This window comes from Bombina bombina, chromosome 4 (assembly GCF_027579735.1).
Source record: "Bombina bombina isolate aBomBom1 chromosome 4, aBomBom1.pri, whole genome shotgun sequence".
Taxonomy (NCBI): Eukaryota; Metazoa; Chordata; class Amphibia; order Anura; family Bombinatoridae; genus Bombina; species Bombina bombina.
In genome coordinates, this window is record NC_069502.1 from 315,943,266 (window position 1) to 315,965,376 (window position 22,111).

At 42.6% G+C, this 22,111-nt stretch overlaps 1 protein-coding gene across 1 annotated transcript in view; it reads left to right on the plus strand.

The window, feature by feature from the left end:
- EIF2A (eukaryotic translation initiation factor 2A) overlaps positions 1-22,111 on the plus strand; it is a 351,702-nt gene that overhangs the window by 177,831 nt on the left and 151,760 nt on the right. The window contains exon 6 of the mRNA XM_053710036.1: positions 18,442-18,524. Coding sequence (XP_053566011.1) covers positions 18,442-18,524 — 83 coding nt within the window. The remainder of the gene's footprint in view (positions 1-18,441; positions 18,525-22,111) is intronic.

The window sequence follows — 22,111 nt, forward strand, 5'->3', positions numbered from 1 at the left end:
CTCCGCTCCAAAACAGGAAGGAACTACTGCTCGTTACAGACAAGGTTGGAAAGGCAACCAGTCATGGAACAAGGGCAAGCAGGCCAGAAAGCCTACTCCCGCCCCTAAGACAGCATGAAGTCAGGGCCCCCTATCCAGAGACGGATTTAGTGGGGGGCAGACTTTCTCTCTTTGCCCAGGCTTGGGCAAGAGATGTGCAGGATCCCTGGACGTTAAAGATTATATCTCAGGGATACCTTCTGGATTTCAAATCCTCTCCTCCACAAGGGAGGTTCCATCTTTCGAGGTTATCGACAAACCTAGTAAAGAGAGAGGCATTTCTACAATGTGTACAAGACCTCTTAATCATGGGGGTGATCCACTCAGTTCCGCGATCAGAACAGGGACAAGGATTTTACTCAAATCTATTTGTGGTTCCCAAAAAAGAGGGAACCTTCAGACCAATCTTGGACTTAAAGATATTAAACAAATTCCTAAGGGTACCATCGTTCAAGATGGAAACCATTCGAACCATCCTACCCATGATCCAAGAGGGTCAATATATGACCACGGTGGACTTAAAGGATGCTTACCTTCATATACCGATTCACAAAGATCATTATCGGTACCTGAGGTTTGCCTTTCTAGACAGGCATTACCAGTTTGTGGCTCTTCCCTTCGGGTTAGCCACGGCCCCGAGAATTTTTACGAAGGTTCTGGGCTCACTTCTGGCGGTACTAAGACCACGAGGCATAGCGGTGGCTCCGTACCTAGACGACATTCTGATACAAGCGTCAAGTTTTCAGAATGCAAAGTCTCATACAGAGATAGTTCTAGCATTTCTGAGGTCGCATGGGTGGAAAGTGAACGTGGAAAAGAGTTCTCTGTTACAACTCACACGGGTTCCTTTTCTAGGGACTCTTATAGATTCTGTAGAGATGAAGATTTACCTGACGGAGTCCAGGTTATCAAATATTCTCAATGCTTGCCGTGTCCATTCCATTCCAAGCCCATCGGTAGCTCAGTGCATGGAGGTAATCGGCTTAATGGTAGCGGCAATGGACATAGTGCCATTTGCGCGCCTGCATCTCAGACCGCTACAACTATGCATGCTCAGTCAATGGAACGGGGATTACTCAGATCTGTCCCCTTTGCTAAATCTGGACCAGGAGACCAGAGATTCGCTTCTCTGGTGGTTGTCACCGGTTCATCTGTCCAAAGGAATGACCTTTCGCAGGCCAGATTGGACGATTGTAACAACGGATGCCAGCCTTCTAGGCTGGGGAGCAGTCTGGAATTCCCTGAAGGCTCAGGGATCGTGGACTCAGGAGGAGAAACTCCTCCCAATAAACATTCTAGAATTAAGAGCAATATTCAATGCTCTTCTGGCTTGGCCTCAGTTAGCAAAGCTGAGGTTCATCAGATTTCAGTCGGACAATATCACGACTGTGGCTTACATCAATCATCAAGGGGGAACCAGGAGTTCCCTAGCGATGTTGGAAGTCTCGAAGATAATTCGCTGGGCAGAGTCTCACTCTTGCCACCTGTCAGCGATTCACATCCCAGGCGTAGAGAACTGGGAGGCGGATTTCCTAAGTCGCCAGACTTTTCATCCGGGAGAGTGGGAACTTCACCCGGAGGTATTTGCTCAACTGATTCGTTGTTGGGGCAAACCGGATCTGGATCTCATGGCATCTCGCCAGAACGCGAAGCTTCCTTGTTACGGATCCAGGTCCAGGGACCCGGGAGCGGTGCTGGTAGATGCATTAGCAGCCCCTTGGGTTTTCAACATAGCTTATGTGTTTCCACCATTTCCGTTGCTACCTCGGCTGATTGCCAGGATCAAACAGGAGAGGGCATCGGTAATTCTGACGGCCACGCAGGACCTGGTATGCAGACCTAGTGGACATGTCATCCTGTCCACCATGGTCTCTTCCTCTGAGGCAGGACCTTCTAATTCAGGGTCCTTTCAACCATCCAAACCTAATTTCTCTGAGGCTGACTGCCTGGAAATTGAACGCTTGATTCTATCAAAGCGTGGGTTTTTCGGATTCGGTTATTGATACATTAATACAGGCTCGGAAACCTGTGACAAGAAAAATTTACCATAAGATATGGCGTAAATATTTATATTGGTGCGAATCCAAGAGTTACTCATGGAGTAAGGTTAGGATTCCTAGGATATTAGCTTTTCTACAAGAGGGTTTAGAAAAGGGTTTATCCGCTAGTTCGCTAAAGGGACAGATTTCAGCTCTGTCTATTCTTTTACACAAACGTCTGGCAGAGCATCCAGACGTCCAGGCCTTTTGTCAGGCTTTGGCTAGAATTAAGCCTGTGTTTAAAGCTGTTGCTCCTCCGTGGAGCTTAAACTTGGTTCTTAAAGTTCTTCAGGGTGTTCCGTTTGAACCCCTTCATTCCATTGATATTAAGCTTTTATCTTGGAAAGTTTTGTTTTTGATGGCTATTTCCTCGGCTCGAAGAGTATCTGAGTTATCTGCCTTACATTGTGATTCTCCTTATCTGATCTTTCATTCAGATAAGGTAGTTCTGAGTACTAAACCTGGGTTTTTACCTAAGGTTGTTTCTAACAGGAATATCAATCAAGAGATTGTTGTTCCATCATTATGTCCTAATCCTTCTTCAAAGAAGGAACGTCTTTTGCATAATCTAGACGTGGTCCGTGCTCTGAAGTTCTACTTACAGGCAACTAAAGATTTTAGACAAACTTCTTCTCTGTTTGTCGTTTACTCTGGACAGAGGAGAGGTCAAAAGGCTTCGGCTACCTCTCTCTCTTTTTGGCTTCGTAGCATAATACGTTTAGCCTATGAGACTGCTGGACAGCAGCCTCCTGAAAGAATTACAGCTCATTCCACTAGAGCTGTGGCTTCCACCTGGGCCTTTAAGAATGAGGCCTCTGTTGAACAGATTTGCAAGGCTGCAACTTGGTCTTCACTTCATACTTTTTCCAAATTTTACAAATTTGACACTTTCGCTTCTTCGGAGGCTGGTTTTGGGAGAAAGGTTCTACAGGCAGTGGTTCCTTCTGTTTAATGTTCCTGCCTTGTCCCTCCCATCATCCGTGTACTTAGCTTTGGTATTGGTATCCCATAAGTAATGGATGACCCGTGGACTGAACACACTTAACAAGAGAAAACATAATTTATGCTTACCTGATAAATTTATTTCTCTTGTAGTGTGTTCAGTCCACGGCCCGCCCTGTCTTTTTCAGGCAGGTTCTAAATTTTAAAATTATAACTCCAGTCACCACTGCACCTTATAGTTTCTCCTTTCTCGTCTTGTTTCGGTCGAATGACTGGATATGACATGTGAGGGGAGGAGCTATATAGCAGCTCTGCTTGGGTGATCCTCTTGCAACTTCCTGTTGGGAAGGAGAATATATCCCATAAGTAATGGATGACCCGTGGACTGGTACAAAGAAAAGGAGAGGTGTGTGTATGCGCTAAACAGCTCTGGGGATGAAGGATATTCTATAAATATATAATAGTATATTTAGAGATATGAATTATGAAGATATATATTATGAAAACACTTTGTGTGGCATAAAATTATAGTGTAGGTGTTACAAAGTATACATGTGCAACTGGTATAAATCAAATATCAAAGCGACTAAAATAAAACAAATATCAAAGCAATATATATATCAAAATAAAATTTATTTATATTATTTAAAATAACAATGAAATATTGTCTACTTATACTTTGATAATATGACCGGTCATATATAGTTACAAACACTATGCTAAAACATATAAAATAAGCTAAAAATAGCTGACTATTGGTGCAGCTCGGTCTAAAATTATATTAGGATAGTAGCCCTATATAAAAGAGTAAATCCACCTATGGAATCTTAGCTTATATAGCAGTGGAAGGTCCGTTTGGAAAAGAGGTAGATATCAAACTTTCTACCTAGGGATGAAGTATTGTTATGGCTCCATTATAGGAGTGAACGGGTGTTAAAACCCCGTATGGAGATATTGATAGTTCCGTTATTGGCAGTTTCTGTGAAAATAAGTTGATACCTTCTTTTAAGAATAACCCACTGACAACCACGCTGCAGGGCCGCTACACTTTTTCAGGAAACGTCCCTGGCCACAAATGAGCATCAATAGAGGTGCGGATAGGACCAATGACAGCTTTGTCCCTGTGACAGTCCCCAGCTGACCTGTCCCGGTGTCTCCCGTTGTTCTATTAGTTCCCGGACCTCTTACTTCCTTCTGTAACTATACACCAAGCGGCTCACACCTATAGTTACAGAAGGAAGTGAGAGGTCCGGGAACTAATAGAACAACGGGAGACACCGGGACAGGTCAGCTGGGGACTGTCACAGGGACAAAGCTGTCATTGGTCCTATCCGCACCTCTATTGATGCTCATTTGATGCTCATAAGGGGTTTTAACACCCGTTCACTCCTATAACGGAGCCATAACAATACTTCATCCCTAGGTAGAAAGTTTGATATCTACCTCTTTTCCAAACGGACCTTCCACTGCTATATAAGCTAAGATTCCATAGGTGGATTTACTCTTTTATATAGGGCTACTATCCTAATATAATTTTAGACCGAGCTGCACCAATAGTCAGCTATTTTTATCTTATTTTATATGTTTTAGCATAGTGTTTGATAATATGACCGGTCATATATAGTTACAAAGTATAAGTAGACAATATTTCATTGATATTTTAAATAATATAAATAAATTTTATTTTGATATATATATATTGCTTTGATATTTGTTTTATTTTAGTCGCTTTGATATTTGATTTATACCAGTTGCACATGTATACTTTGTAACACCTACACTATAATTTTATGCCACACAAAGTGTTTTCATAATATATATCTTCATAATTCATATCTCTAAATATACTATTATATATTTATAGAATATCCTTCATCCCCAGAGCTGTTTAGTGCATACACACACCTCTCCTTTTCTTTGTACCAGTTCTTGTACTATCTGCTTTATGGGAGCAGATTAGTGTGTATTGCAAGGGGCAGATTTGCGCACCATATACCCACCACTTGACCCGTGGACTGAACACACTACAAGAGAAATAAATTTATCAGGTAAGCATAAATTTTGTTTTCTGCAGGGAGGAAGATGATTTTAGCATGTTGTAACTAAAATCCACTGCTGTTCCCACAAAGGACTGAGGAGTACAAGAAAACTTCAGTTGGGGGGAACGGTTTGCAGGTTAGGCTGCAAAAAGGTATGTTCAGTCATTTATTTCTAGACAAGACTGTGATAATGCTAGAAAAGACTGATAATATCCCCATGAGGGAAGGGTAAGCTGTATTCAGAGACTAAGTATGGAATTGCAAGCTTACATAACAGGGTTGGTTTATGCTGGTTGACACCAGGGGTTGTTACCCACATGGCTATTATTAAAACACTTAGGAGTGTTTCTTTAGGCCTCACAGCACCGGAGTAAGGTGGGAGGGGCCTAATTTCGCGCCTCAGATGCGCAGTTATATTTGACTAGAAGTCCAGGCTGTTTCACATGGAGGGTCCTGCTGCAATTTGAGGGCCTATAAGAAGCTTTTTCCCCACAAATCTGTTTCCTAAGGGCAGATAGGGCCACAGCAGAGCTGTGGCAAGGTGCTGATGTTGTTTTAACTGGTTTGTTGGCTTACTGTCGATCCGGTTTGGGCATTAAGGGGTTAATCGTTTTTATTGCTAGTGGTGCAATCTTACTAATGCTTTAGGTACATACTGTAAAAATTTCGAAAAGTTTGCTGCATTTTTCACTGTTTTGCAAAATTGTGTGCCTTTTTTATCTCTTAAAGGCACAGTAACGTTTTTTTCAAAGTGTGTTTTTACTTGATTGAAGTGATTTCTAAGCCTGTTTGTCTTACTACTAGTCTGTTAAACATGTCTGACACCAAGGAAAATCCTTGTTCATTGTGTTTAGAAGCCATGGTGGAACCCCCTCTCAGAATGTGTCCCACTTGTACTGATATGTCTATACATTTTAACCCCTTAATGACTACAGCACTTTTCCATTTTCTGTCCGTTTGGGACCAAGGCTATTTTTACACTTTTGCGGTGTTTGTGTTTAGCTGAAATTTTCCTCTTACTCATTTACTGTACCCACACATATTATATACCGTTTTTCTCGCCATTAAATGAACTTTATAAAATATGAGGAAAAAATGGAAAAAACACACTTTTTCTAACTTTGACCCCCAAAATCTGTTACACATCTACAACCACCAAAAAACACCCATGCTAAATAGTTTCTAAATTTTGTCCTGAGTTTAGAAATACCCAATGTTTACATTTTCTTTGCTTTTTTTGCAAGTTATAGGGCAATAAATAGAAGTAGCACTTTGCCATTTCCAAACCACTTTTTTTCAAAATTAGCGCTAGTTACATTAGAACACTAATATCTTTCAGGAATCTCTGAATATCCATTGACATGTATATATTTTTTTAGAAGACATCCCAAAGTATTGATCTAGGCCCATTTTGGTATATTTCATGCCACCATTTCACCGCCGAATGCAATCAAATAAAAATTTTTTTTCACTTTTTCACAAATTTTTTCATTTATTTACAAACAACTCATGAAATTATGGCATAAATGTTTGTAAATGCTTCTCTGGGATCCCCTTTGTTCATAAATAGCAGACATATATGGCTTTGGCTTTGCTTTTTGGTAATTAGAAGGCTGCTAAATGCCACTGCGCACCACACGTGTATTATGCCCATCAGTGAATGGGTTAATTAGGGAGCATGTAGGGAGCTTCTAGGGTTAATTTTAGCTCTAGTGTAGTGTAGTAGACAACCCCAAGTATTGATCTAGGCCCATTTTGGTATATTTCATGCCACCATTTCACCGGCAAAAGCAATCAAATAAAAAAATTGTTCACTTTTTCAAACTTTAGGTTTCTCACTAAAATTATTTACAAACAGCTTGTGCAATTATGGCACACATGGTTGTAAATTAATCTCTGGGATCCCCTTTGTTCAGAAATAGCAGACATATATGGCTTTGGCGTTGCTTTTTGGTAATTAGAAGGCCGCTAAATGCTGCTGCGCATCACATGTGTATTATGGCCAGCAGTGAAGGGGTTAATTAGGTAGTTTGTAGGGAGCTTGCAGGGTTAATTTTAGCTTTAGTGTAGAGATCAGACTCCCACCTGACACATGCCACCCCCTGATCCCTCCCAAACAGCTCTCTTCCCTCCCCCACCCCACAATTGTCCCCGCCATCTTAAGTACTGGCAGAAAGTCTGCCAGTACTAAAATAAAAGGTATTAAAAAAAAATACATTTTTTTTTTAGCATTTACATATGCTGCTATGTAGGGTCCCCCCTTAGCCCCCAACCTCCCTGATCCCCCCAAAATAGCTCCCTAACCCTCCCCCTCTGCCTTATTGGGGCCATCTTGGGTACTGGCAGCTGTCTGCCAGTACCCAGTTTGCAAATAAAAATGTTTTTTTTATTATTTGTTCCTGTAGTGTAGCTTCCCCCCCCCCCCACAGTCCAATATCCCACCAGCCAAACCGATCACTAAATAAATATAACTACCCCTTTGATCCCCACTTCTAACTAAAAAGTTTCTGTAGCGTAGTGGTTCCCACCCGCTCCCTCCCCGTGCACGCGCCCGCCCGGCCTCTCCGTGCACGTGCGCGCCCCCCGGTCGTCCCCGCCCCGATCCCGCCCCCCTCCGCATCACAAAGGTCATCGATGGCCGCCACCCGCCTCCCACACCGGCTCCCACCCACCAACGAACTTAGCCGTTAATGTCCGGTGCAGAGAGGGCCACAGAGTGGCTCTCTCTGCACCGGATGGCTAAAAATGGTTATTGCAGGATGCCTCGATATCGAGGCATCACTGCAATAACCGGAAAGCAGCTGGAAGAGAGCAGGATCGCTTCCAGCTGCTTTCCACACCGAGGACGTGCAGGGTACGTCCTCAGGCGTTAACTGCCTTTTTTTTGAGGACGTACCCTGCACGTCCTCTGTCGTTAAGGGGTTAAAGAACATATTGTTGCACTTAAAAATGTGGCCCAAGATGATTCTCAGGCAGAAGGTAATGAGGTTAGCCCGTTAACCTCTCCCCAAGTGTCGCAACCAGTTACGCCCGCTCAAGCGACGCCTAGCACCTCTAGTGCGTCTAACTCTTTTACCTTGCAAGACTTGGCGGCAGTTATGAATAATACCCTCTCAGTGTTTTTATCTAAATTGCCCGTGTTACCTGCAAAGCGTGATAGCTCTGTTTTAAGAACAGATTCTGAGCATTCTGACGCTTTAGTAGCCGTATCCGATATACACTCACAACGCTCTGAAATGGGGGCGAGAGATGTGCTGTCTGAGGGAGAAATTTCCGATTCGGGAAAGGTTGCTCCTCAGACAGACTCAGATACGTTGGCATTTTAATTTAAACTAGAACACCTCCGCTTATTGCTCAGGGAGGTATTAGTTACTCTGAATGACTGCGACCCTTTGGTGCTTCCAGAGAAATTGTGTAAAATGGACAAGTACCTAGAAGTTCCCGTTTACACTGATGTGTTCCCGGTCCCTAAGAGGATTGCGGATATCGTTACTAGGCAGTGGGATAGACCAGGTATTCCGCTTGTTACCCCTCCTGTTTTTAAGAAAATGTTCCCCATATCTGATCTCGTGGCAGACGGTCCCTAAGGTGGAGGGGGCTGTTTCTTCACTTGCTAAACGCACAACCATACCAATTGAAGACAGTTGTGCTTTTAAAGACTCTATGGATAAAAAATTAGAGGGTTTACTTAAGAAAATTTTTGTTCAACAAGGTTTTCTTCTCCAACCTATTGCGTGCATTGTTCCTGTAACTACTGCAGCTGCTTTCTGGTTCGAGGTGCTGGAAGATGCGCTCCAGACGGAGACCTCATATGAGGACATTATGGACAGAATTAAGGCTCTTAAGCTGGCTAATTCTTTTATCACAGATGCTGCTTTCCAACTAGCTAAGTTAGTGGCAAAGAATTCAGGTTTCGCCATTTTAGCACGCAGGGCGCTATGGCTGAAGTCCTGGTCGGCTGATGTGTCGTCAAAATCCAAACTCTTGAACATCCCTTTCAAAGGAAAGACCCTCTTCGGGCCTGAATTGAAAGAGATTATTTCTGAAATCACTGGGTGAAAAGGCCATGCTCTCCCTCAGGACAAGTCCTTTAAGACAAAGAACAAACAAAATAATTTTCATTCCTTTCGGAATTTCAGGAGCGGCCTCGCTTCATCCTCCCCTACTACAAAGCAAGAGGGTAACGCTTCACAACCCAGGCCAGCCTGGAAACCTTACCAGGGCTGGAACAAGGGTAAACAGGCCAATAAGCCTGCAGCTGCTTCCAAGACAGCATGATGGGATAGCCCCAGATCCGGGACCGGATCTAGTAGGGGGCAGACTCTCTTCGCTCAGGCCTGGGCAAGAGACGTACACGATCCCTGGGCCTTAGAGATTGTATCTCAGGGATATCTTCTAGAATTCAAGGACTCCCCTCCAAGGGGAAGGTTCCACATTTCTCGTTTGTCTACAGACCAGACAAAGAAAGAGGCGTTCTTACGCTGTGTAGAAGACCTACATACAATGGGAGTGATCCACCCAGTTCCAATTGCGGAACAAGGGCTGGGTTTTTACTCAAACCTGTTTGTGGTTCCCAAGAAAGAAGGAACTTTCAGACCAATCCTGGATCTCAAAATTCTAAACAAATTCCTCAGAGTCCCATCATTCAAGATAGAGACCATTCGGACAATCTTACCAATGATCCAGGAGGGTCAATATATGACTACCGTGGATCTAAAGGATCCGTGTCTACACATTCCTATCCACAAAGATCATCACCAGTTTCTCAGGTTCGCCTTTCTGGACAAGCATTATCAGTTTGTGGCTCTTCCTTTCGGGTTGGCCACTGCTCCCAGAATTTTCACAAATTCACTGCTATGCCTCCTGGCGGTACTAAGACCGCGGGGCATAGCAGTGGCGCCTTATCTAGACGACATCTTAATTCAGGCGTCGACTTTCTAAAGAGCCAAGTCTCACACGGAAATTGTAGTGGCCTTTCTGAGGTCTCACGGGTGGAAGGTGAAAATCAAAAAGAGTTCTCTCTCCCCTCTCACAAGAGTTCCCTTCCTAGGAACCCTAATAGACTCGGTAGAAATGAAAATATTTCTGACGGAGGTCAGAAACTTAAAACTCTTAACTACTTGCCGAGCTCTTCATTCCATTCCTCGGCCATCTGTAGCTCAGTGCATGGAGACAATCGGACTAATGGTAGCGGCAATGGACATAGTCCCTTTTGCACGGATACACCTCAGACCACTGCAATTATGCATGCTCAAACAGTTGAATGGGGATTATGCAGATTTGTCTCCTCAAATACAGTTGGACCAGGGGACCAGAGATTTTTCTTCTCTGGTGGTTGTCTCAGGATCACCTGTCTCAGGGAATGTGTTTCCGCAGACCAGAGTGGATCATCGTAACGACCGACGCCAGTCTGTTGGGCTGGGGTTCAGTCTGGGACTCCCTGAAAGCTCAGGGCTTATGGTCTCGGGAAGAAGCTCTTCTCACGATAAACATTTTGGAACTGAGGGCGATATTCAATGCGCTTCAGGCATGGCCTCAGCTAGCTGCGGCCAAATTCAGCAGATTTCAGTCGGACATCACGACTGTAGCTTACGTCAATCATCAAGGCGGAACAAGGAGTTCTCTAGCAATGATGGAAGTAACCAAAATAATCAGATGGGCGGAGGATCACTCTTGCCATCTTTCAGCAATTCACATCCCAGGAGTAGACAACTGGGAGGCGGATTTTCGCCAGACTTGGAGGTATTTGCCCAGCTGACTCAGCTACGGGGCACTCCAGAATTGGATCTGATGGCGTCCCGTCAGAACACCAAGCTTCCTCTTTACGGGTCCAGGTCCCGGGATCCCCAGGCGGTGCTGATAGATGCTCTAGCAGCGCCTTGGTCCTTCAATCTGGCCTATGTTTTTCCACCGTTTCCTCTCCTCCCTCGTCTGGTTGCCAGAATCAAGCAGGAGAGGGCTTCGGTGATTCTAATAGCGCCTGCGTGGCCACGCAGGACCTGGTATGCAGACCTAGTGGACATGTCATCTGTGCCTCCATGGACACTACCAATGAGGCAGGACCTTCTAATACAGGGTCCTTTCAAACATCCAAATCTAATTTCTCTGCATCTGACTGCTTGGAGATTGAACGCCTAATTCTATCAAAGCGTGGTTTCTCTGAGTCGGTTATTGATACCCTGATTCAGGCTAGAATGCCTGTCACCAGGAAAATCTACCATAAGATTTGGCGAAAATATCTTTTTTGGTGCGAATCCAAGGGTTACTCATGGAGTAAGGTTAGGATTCCCAGAATTTTATCAGCTAGTTTCTTAAAGGGACAGATATCTGCTTTGTCTATTCTTTTTCACAAACGTCTGGCAGAGGTACCAGACGTTCAAACGTTTAGTCAGGCTTTAGTCAGAATCAAGCCTGTTTATAGATCTGTGGCTCCGCCATGGAGTCTGAATTTAGTTATTTCAGTTCTGCAAGGGGTTCCGTTTGAACCTTTACATTCCTTTTATCTTGGAAAGTTTTGTTTTTGGTAGCTATCTCTTCTGCTCGAAGAGTTTCAGAGTTATCTGCTCTACAGTGTGATTCACCTTACCTGGTGTTCCATGCAGATAAGGTAGTTTTGCGTACCAAACCCGGTTTTCTTCCTAAGGTTGTGTCTAATAAGAATATTAATCAGGAAATTATTGTTCCTTCTCTGTGTCCTAATCCTTCGTCGAAGAAGGAACGTCTGTTACACAATCTTGATGTGGTTTGTGCTTTAAAGTTCTATTTACAAGCAACTAAGGATTTCAGACAAACAACTTCTTTGTTTGTTATCTATTCTGGTAAGAGGAGAGGTCAGAAGGCGACCGCTACCTCTCTTTCCTTTTGGCTGAAAAGCATCATCCGTTTGGCCTATGAGACTGCTGGCCAGCAGCCTCCTGAAACAATTCGTGCTCATTCTACCAGAGCAGTGGCTTCCACATGGGCTTTTAAAAATGAGGCTTCTGTTGACCAGATTTGTAAGGCAACGACTTGGTCTTCGCTGCATACTTTTTCCAAATTTTCCAAATTCGATACTTTTGCTTCTTCGGAGGCTATTTTTGGGAGAAAGGTTTTACAAGCAGTGGTGCCTTCCGTTTAAGGTACCTGTCTTGCTCCCTCCCTTCATCCGTGTCCTAAAGCTTTGGTATTGGTATCCCACAAGTAAAGAATGAATCCGTGGACTGGATACACCTTACAAGAGAAAACAGAATTCATGCTTACCTGATAAATTTATTTCTCTTGTGGTGTATCCAGTCCACGGCCCGCCCTGTCATTTTAAGACAGGTGGTTTTTATTTTTAAACTACAGTCACCACTGCACCCTATGGTTTCTCCTTTTTCTTCCTAACCTTTGGTCGAATGACTGGGGGGTGGAGCTAGAGGGGAAGCTATATGGACAGCTCTGCTGTGTGCTCTCTTTGCCACTTCCTGTTGGGAAGGAGAATATCCCACAAGTAAAGGATGAATCTGTGGACTGGATACACCACAAGAGAAATAAATTTATTAGGTAAGCATAAATTCTGTTTTTTCACTCACTAACTTTTACTCGCCACCATTAAATTTCCACTCACCAATGGCTAGTAAAGAGTGGAAATTTTGAGGGGGCATTCAAGTAATTTTTGCATGTGTGCCACGTAAATGATTAACTACAGTTTCTTCTTAAATGGAAAGAGTCCACAGCTGCATTCATTACTTTTGGGAAATAAGAACCTGGCCACCAGGAGGAGGCAAAGATACCCCAGCCAAAGGCTTAAATACTCTTCCCACTCCCCTCATCCCCCACTCATTCTTTACCTTTCGTCCCAGGAGGATGGCAGATAAGTGTTAGAATTTTTAATTTTTGTTTTTGTCTCTTATGGAGGGAAGTACTCTTCGGCAAGCAGTCCTGTCAGTCTCTCAGTGAGGGCTTGGATGAAAGTTAGAGTCCGGAGATGGAGGGAGTTTCTTTCTTTTAATCCATCACGACTCATAGTAACAGCTCCTCAAGTAATCAGCGTTATCGGACTTCGCTTCGATGCCTGCTTTCTTCTCTCAAGTCCCTGGCGGAGGCGATGCTACTATACGTCACACTTTAAGGGCTGTGTTCCTCTTCCATGGCCTAAATTCCGATAAGTTTGTTTCAATTTACTTTATTTGTCAATGTACTGTAATGTGAATGTTTCCCGAGAGGCTACCACCTTGCGGGTCTAACTTATAACATAAGGGTCTCAGTGAGCCTCTTTTAGTATCTTGGAATCAAGGGTTAATATCTCCTGAGGGGAGTTATTAAACAGGGGGGTTATAATCATATGATTCAACCTGCTTATGTGTGTTGTTTACTGGGCTCGCGGTTGGAACATTGAGGCCTTTGGAAGTGACGCAGCCTTTTGGTTGGGCGCACTTTTTTTGGACTGTACGGTTCACCTTGTGTTCGGGCGTGGTTACATTCCGTTTTTCCATTTCTTCATTCCCGATCACGTGGCGAAGGAAATTTTCTAGTCCACAGGGGTCTGGTCATAGGAGGTGGTGAGTGCCCCAGCCAATAGACCATATTTAAATATCCTCTATCCAGTTATGGAGGATTCTGATGCTTAGACTGTGTTAATTTCAGATTCAGTTTTGGAGGATTCTGATACTGAGACTATTTTGATTTCAGATTCAGATTCTGTGTCAGGTGATGAATCTGGAGTTGCCTCGTTGACTCCTGTCAATCAGTTTTGTTTTCCGTATGCCATTTCAGAGCGCCTGGTTCCTTGGGCTCGAGGAATCGAGGGGCTGCTGAGCCACCCTCCTCTGGGGGTCCTGTCCTCCGAGAGGCGAGTTCCCTACTAAATCATACTTCTGCACATGTGGGTAACCCAGTTTATAGTTCCTCCATGCGGGGTGGCGTGTTTCCCCCAGAGGTTGCAGCACTTTTTCGCTTCCACATAATGTTGGCGATTGTTCATCTGCGGAGTCCAGACGTTTATTTGAGAATGTGCTCGTGCCCTATTGTCCCAGGCTTCCGCCTCTACAGTTCCCCACGGGGGTATCTGTCCCTGAGTGTTGTGCCTTTCGTTACAGGATTGAGCGCCTTTGCGCGTTGCTCAGACATGTTTTTCAGTTATTGAATGACCCTATCGTTACCAGTTACGGGGATTTTCAGTCTGATAATTCGAATGGTGCACCTCATTAGACATGTGGGGATGAAGTAATCTCCTCAATGTCATTTGTTTGAGTTCTTTCCCAGTTTTGTAAGATAGGGCTCCGTTTGGCTGGTCTTGCGGGTAGGCCTGTGTCTTTTTGAGAGTTAACCTTCGGTTTGCCTTATATATTATTTAAATCTGATGGGATGTCTTTTGTTTGTTTTTATTTCCTTCGGGACTTTCTGGGATTGATTCTCTTTATTACTTATTCGGAAGTTGTTTTGGACATGTTAGTCCTATGTTTAAAATGTCTGTTTTCTGTTTTTTACGCAGCTTGCCGGTTGGGACCCTATGTGCAGGCTGGTCCTGTTGGGTTCGTTCGGTCTTGCGGATGTTCAGAAACCTGGCGCTGTTATGCTCAGCTGGTTTGGTAGAAGCGCTCAGGTTATCATTGTTTTTCATGTTTAACTAAGCATTTGAAAGGACCTGTGGGTCCGTGAGGCGGGAAGGATTGTTTTAGTCCTTATAGCCTTCAGTCTAAGCATTCGAGAGGACCTGTGGATCCATGAGGCGGGAAGGATTGTTTCAGTCCTTATAGCCTTCAGTCTAAGCATTCAGGAGGACCTGTGGGGCAGTGAGGCGGGAAGGATTGTTTCAGACCTTATAGCCTTCAGTCTAAGCATTCGAGATGACCTGTGGGTCCGTGAGGTGGGAAGGATTGTTTCAGTCCTTATAGCCTTCAGTTATAGATGGCCGGGCAGGGAAGTTTCCCGCTGCGTCACTCTATCTGACATCTGATTTCCTCAGAACCTAGAGCCTCCCCCATGTGGTGGAGGGTTAGAGGGCTTAATGCCCCTTACCGCAGTTGAGCGGTTTGGCCTTCATCTTTTAGGCCTCTGGATTTGTCCTTTTGGGCTTGATCCAACAGCTTGTACAGGATAGCTGTCTAGCATGCAAGAGGTTTGCAGTTTGAAACCAGTTGCAGCTCTTCCCACCCTGCAGGTATACGCTTAAGCTGTTTATAGTGTTTCTAGATGCAGCTTTTACTCTTTGTCCTGTACTGTCTGTGAGTTAGAAGAGACCTTTGGGTCTTCTTCCATTACCTCTGGGTGAGTTGGCTCTCCTTTTAGGGATCTGTGTTTCTGGGTGATGGTTGTTCCCTGCGGGGACTTTGTTTAGCTCAGGGTTTTTTCGAAGCTTGGTAGGCTTAGTGCCTTTTTCCTCCTTGTTTCCTCTGCTTGAGCAGAGGTTATAGGGAGACTAGTCCTGCTAGTAGGATTTTTTTTTTTTACCTCGAGGTATCCCTTGGTTGTCCTGAGGCTTTGGGAAGTATCTTCATACGACTTCTAGCCATGATCCTTGGAGTGTTGGACTTTAGCTAGGGGTGGTTCCTACCTTTTGGTCGGGGCTTTTGAGTTCTTCTCGCTATCTGGATTGTCTGGATATGCATCCATATCCCTTGTGTCTGGCTTTTTGGCCAGAGGGGGTGTTTAGTTCTAGGGTAAGGTTTGCCTGAACTATTGGGTGCCCGGACCTGTTTTTCTCCCTGAGACTTCCGGTTGCTGAAGCTTCACTTGGCCTTTTGCCTGACCCAGTTTTGGGTTGTTTTGGAATCTTGGATCTCAGGGCTGGTCGGGGTGTTCCACGGATGTGGGAACTTGGGCCCAGATGATCCTCAGTGGTCTGGGGTTCAGGCTTCAAACCTGTAGCTTTCTAGGGACAGAGTGGTTCAGTTCTACCTTCTTCCATCTACCTGACCGGGTCATGTTTGGCCAGGTTTTCAGAGTATTTTTTTTACTCTTTGCCACAGGAGTAGCCTGTGTCATCTTGTGGTTAGCTGTGTGGCTTGCGCCTCATGGGTTGTTGGTTTATACCCAGCTGCTGGTGCTGACTGTCCAATTTCCGGTGCGCCTTAGGGTTGCATTCCCATGGTCAGCTTGTCGGTTTTCCCGTGGATTCCCTGCTCTGCAGGCAAATGGGTTGGCTGTGCCTCTGCTTGGCAAGCAGGGGGGTCCTTTTCTAGGACATCTGTGTTGGGAATTTATCTTTCCATTAGCCGGTGCCTTCGGGCCTTGAGGTGGTGTTGCCCTTCCGGCATCATCCTTTTCTTTAGAGGATATTTTCCTCCCTATGGAGATGGAGTCCTTTCTTAGGGCTTCTCCTTGATGGGAGGCGGAAAGGTGGAATTGGTTTCCCCTGGGGTCTTGCTGGCTCCAAGTCAGACTTGTTGGGCCTTTATTTGGATAGATCCTTCGGTCTATGGCCTTGTTGTCTATTTTCAGAGTCGGGTTGTACTTGTACTCTGTGGGGATGTCTGTACTATCCTTACGCTCATTCCTGTACCTGTTTCAGGATTCTTTGTTCCCCTGTGTTAGATCCCTGAGGCTGGGTTGGTCCAGCTGGGTCTGGATCTGTGGGTCAGTATGGCCGAGCGGTCTAAGGCGCTGCGTTCGGGTCGCAGTCTCCTCTGGATGTGTGAGCTTGTTGAGTCTATCCTGTTAGCTCAGTCTGCTAGGGTATAGATTTTTCTTTCACCTTGCTCCATTGATTTTAGAAGTGGGCTTACTCTTCCTTCGGGTTTTGAGGGTATATTCTCCTTCTCGGGGGGCCTCGATTGAGATTTTGTGTTCCCCTTTTTAGGGACCTGTGTGTAGGCCTGGCGATTTAGGTTGCCTGGAGCGTGCCCTCTGTCCGGGGGTTGCTTTTGCGGTCTGTTTCTTGCTTGACTACTTCTTCTTCCTCGCAAGTACCCTCTGTGTGTTCCTGTTATGGACTCTGTGTTCTCAAACTTGGGGTTTTCACCTGAGTGCATTAAACACTTTTTCATGGTCGAATACCTTGGTATTCTATGGTCAGACACTGGGAGGACTTTGCCTTTTCAGTTCCATTCCGTGCTTGCAGGATGTTGGAGAGACGTCTGTTCTGTCTCTATGCCCGGTCTTATCCCGGGTTCCGCTTGGTATTGGCGTGGCTTCCTTTCCCTGTTTGGGTCCCTTTGGGTCTCTGTGAACTGGGCTCACTCTTGGAGGTGTTCTTTTTTGTATTAGGGGACCTTTTGGTTTCCTTGGTTCTCCTTTCCCTTGTCCCCTTGGGGGTTTTTGGCTGGTGTCCCCTTCATTTGTAGGGGGTCAGTATTGGGGGACTGTTTGTTGGGCGACGGTGTCTCCTGGAGGATTTTTGGCTCAGGCGAGTCCGTTTGCGCTCTCTAGTTTGGCTTCTGGACTAATTGCGAGTCAGTGTCATTGGGGCTTTTCCTCTTAAAATTTTCTCGACTTTGGACGAAGCAAGTTTTTTTTATTGGGTAGAGGTTCAGGCCTGGTGCCCTCAATATGGGCCGCCTATGTACCCTCCCGTCTTAGCATTCAGTGTCCTCTATAGCTTAGGTATTGTTTTCCCTAAAGTAATGAATACAGCTGTGGACTCTTTCCATTTAAGAAGAAAAACATAAATTATGCTTACCTGATAATTTCCTTTTCTTCTGATGGAAAGAGTCAACAGCTCCCCACCCGTAATTTTATGTGGGCCGTCCTTATATTCTTCTGGCACCTTTCACCCTGATATTTCTTTTACTGTTCCTTGTTCCTTGGCAGAATGACTGGGGGATGAGGGGAGTGGGAGGAGTATTTAGGCCTTTGGCTGGGGTGTCTTTGCCTTCTCCTGGTGGCTAGATTCTTATTTCCCAAAAGTAATGAATGCAGCTGTGGACTCTTTCCATCAGAAGAAAAGGAAATTATCAGTTAAGCATAATTTATGTTTTTGCACGCAAAACAAATATTTTAAACACCAAACACCTGTTATTTTATTATCATTTGTTTATCATGCTTTATTTGCTGTGGCCAATTAGGGACATATATAAACACGCCCATGTCATGGCAGGGGAAGTAGAAACACTAGAACATTAAGAGTTGTTACAGGAAAAGCAGGTAAAATGCAGAATGAAAATATATTGCAACGTTTTTTTTAAATAGTGTACACTGAAACATTTTATGGGAGCAACATTTTGAATTTAATGTCCCTTTAATGGAAGCACTGGCCCTGCCTGCAAATACCTATTCTGCATGTCAACTTTATCACAGTAACTGCTTGTCACTGGTGTATGTATTCACCATATAATAGTAAAAGCTGCAAAATGGTTGCAAGGTTTGTCCATAATGTAGCATGTTTCTAAGTTACGCATCATTATGTATAATAAACATATTCAGTATAATCTATTGCCAGCACTGTACTTTTTATTCAAAGGATGTGTTGTTGTTTTAACCAGGTGCCCTCGCTGGTCTGCGGATGAACGGGTATGTGCCAGAATTGTAAATAACGAAGTGCACTTCTTTGAGGACAGCAACTTTGGTATGAAAATAATGTAGTTTCAGATTGCTACAGTGTGAATATGAGAACGTGTTCATGTGAAAGGGAGCCATACAGCTTAACTGAAAGATATGTGGCTGTACTTAAAAGCAGCATTTTACTTGTAATATAATTCTCCATAAATTGTCAGTCAGGAGGCTTTTAAGCTCATCCATTTTTTTTTTTTTTTTTTACACTTTGGGGTTTGTGGCCATATCTACATTTTATATTTTATTTAGAAGATATTTTTATTCTTACAGGTCTAGTGCAATTACAAGTCTTGTCTGTGTGTATAGAAACAGTTGAGCAACACAATAGGAATGCTTAAACCAACCACTAGATGGACACTGTGAATCTAAATGATCTGTCATTCAAGGAAAGAAATGCTTTCCACAACACACACAAGGCAAATTATTTACACAGCTTACAATACTGTTTATATATATATATATTTAAAGAAAGAAATAAAGGAGAAATTGTAACGTTTATTTTACCCTCTTTTTTCTTTTCTTTTTTAGACCTTAAAGGGACAGTATACACTCATTTTCATATAACTGCATGTAGTAGACACTACTATAAAGAATAAGATGCACAGATACTGATATAAAAATCCAGTATAAAACTGTTTAAAAACTTACTTAGAAGCTCTCAGTTTAGCTCTGTTGAAAAGGTAGCTGGAAAGCCCACTGCAAATGGGAAATAAGACACTCCCCCTTCTTTTACATATGAAAAGACCCTTTACACAAACAGGAGCAAGCTGGAGAAGGTAGCTGACGGTATTCTCATAAAACTTTGGGGCTTGGTTAGGAGTCTGAAAATCAGAGCAATGTTATTTAAAAATAAGTAAAACTATAAACAAAAAAAATAGAAAAATAACTTTATGGGCTACATAAATAGATCATCTACAAAACATTTATGCAAAGAAAAAATGAGTGTATAATGTCCCCTTAATGTAACAGACAATTTTTGTGTGTGTACATATGTATAAACTGCATGCACAGGATTTTTTATTATTATAATAATTTAGAGGATCAATTCTTGCTTCAAGACCTAAATTGGAGTACAACATGTACCCAATATCACAACTATATGGCACATTGCCAAAACAAGTGCCACCTTTTGTTACATTTTAATGGCATACATGGTTTTATTCTGTTTGTGTGTCTCATGGTTGTCATGGTGACCTATACATTAAAACAATACAGTAGATTCAATTCTAAATGTTACTATTAGAAAAAGCAAAAGGGAACTTGCTCTACTATTAGAAAAAGCAAAAGGGAACAGCAGATAGTAATGAACTTGTGGAGCTAAAAATAAAACTTAACTTTTAATAAGTATATTGGTAAGATTAGGAAATAAATTTAAAACACTTCAGTAGTCAAAAAATATTATATATGGTAAAGCATATTGTGTCAAATAAGAGATATACGTTGAAAATACGTAAAATTCCTTGTTGGTGTAACTTTGATCAAAGGTCTGTTTGTTATGCAGGCCTCATTTCACTATATTCAGAGGTGGTTTTATAGAGTACAGAGTTTGTTAGGTTGCTTGTATATTTGTAAAGCACTGTTATAAATATCTCAACATGTGTATGTCTATATATATATATATATATATATATATATATATATATATATATACACACACACACACTCTCACACACACGCACACACACATATATATATACATATATATATATATATATATATACTGTGTGTGTATATATATATATATATATATATATATATATATATATCCGTATATTTCTGTGTAGAAGTACTATATTCTTAGTGTTGTTAATGAGTAGCCTTTTAACATACAATAGGAGCAGCAAGGGTATATATTGATTAGCACAATCTTTTATAGTCTGGCTGTATTATGCTCTATTCTTAATTTTATCAGTAAGTCAGTAGCTTCTTTAACATTCTAACATCCACTGTTATATCCAGTGTTAAATCGTTTTTGCACAGTATTGCAATCTGGTTATATTGTATACAATAGGGTTGTGTAAAGATACAATTCCATAAACATTTTTAGACCATTCGTCTTATAATAAATATCTCTACATCCCACCCTTCTTTAATTGAAAATTCAGTACACAGATTGTTCAGGGAAATGGGGCCACTTATTAGTAACCTCAGAAAAAGTATCTGGGAATTTGTAGCTTTATTAGTCTCTAGTCTCCTGGTGGCCAGGTTCTTAATTCACACAAGTAATGAATGAAGCAGTGGACTCTCCTCCCACAGATGGAAATTAAATTATCAGGTAAGCATAATTTATGTTTTGCACTACCAGGGCTTCGTAAGATTAGTTGTAAAAATTTCAGGAAACATCAGAACAAAGGAATGGATTTATATAAACACACACACAGTTATAATGTGCATCATTTTGACCCTGCAACAGTCTACGCACTGATTGCTTGATTAGTGCACTAGTTTATTTATATCTGTCCCTGACTGGCTACATATATTCAAGAGGCTTTTCAATGGGGATGTCACTAGACTGCAATCCAGTAACTGACGTTTATCTCAGTATTTTCTTATATCTTGAGAAAATGAAAATCTTATCTTCTGGCATCAGATGAGGAAAGTAACGATTAAAGGGATATAAAACAGTCTGTTTCAGTGTTGAAATAAATAAGCACCAAAGCATCATTACCTTGAACTGCCTATCAGCAGAGGTGTTAGGAAACTACGTATGTATGAATACCACTTCATCCCCACTTCTTCCTAAAGCCAATCAAAAGTATGTACTAGTACGGAAAATGTCAATTTTTATTCTTGCTATCATTAGGATTACACTTTACAGTGGTAGTCATTACCTTGAGCCAACTATCAGAAGATGTGGTAAAGAAACATAGCAGAAAGTACTGCTGAACTGGCTTGACAGGATACACGTGCATAAAATAAATATAAATACAATATAAAATACAAATTAAAAATAAATTTAGTAGTACTTGAACAATGGTGAAGAGCGTCTGACTAATGAACAGCAAGGGTCTGTATAGCAGCAGCTGATTTAGGTCCTGCAAGAGCTTGATGTCATAAATCTTCTACTAGCAGATATATGAACTAGCATTCCCTGAACAGTAAAAGGAAACCAGTTTCTTGCCCATGCTCAGAAGAGGACAGAAAGAAATTTCTTAGCACGCCAGCTTTCTTAACTCGGTATAAACATGGCTACACTAAGAATTTCTATGTGCTCATTTTGCAAGAAAGCAAGTAAGTTGTTGTCTGCTTTTTTTTGTTTGTTTTGTTTTACAAAAGTTTACTTTGATTTACCTTATTTTATTTTTCTTTAATAAAGGAGCACTGTTTTCTTTCCTAAGATATGGTGAGTCCACGGCTTGAGTATTTAGTGTTGGGAATATCACTCCTGGCCAGCAGTGGGAGGCAAAGAGCACCACAGTTAAACTGCTAATTATCACTCCCTTGCCTACAACCCCCAGTCATTCTCTTTGCCTTCAGTGCATGGAGAAGGTGAATTTTAGGTGTCTGAAGAAAAATTTTGATTTAATCTACAAGCAAGTTTTGGGGTATAGCCGTATTCCACGTCATTCCTTGTGGTCGGGTAGTGGTGGCTTTAAAAGC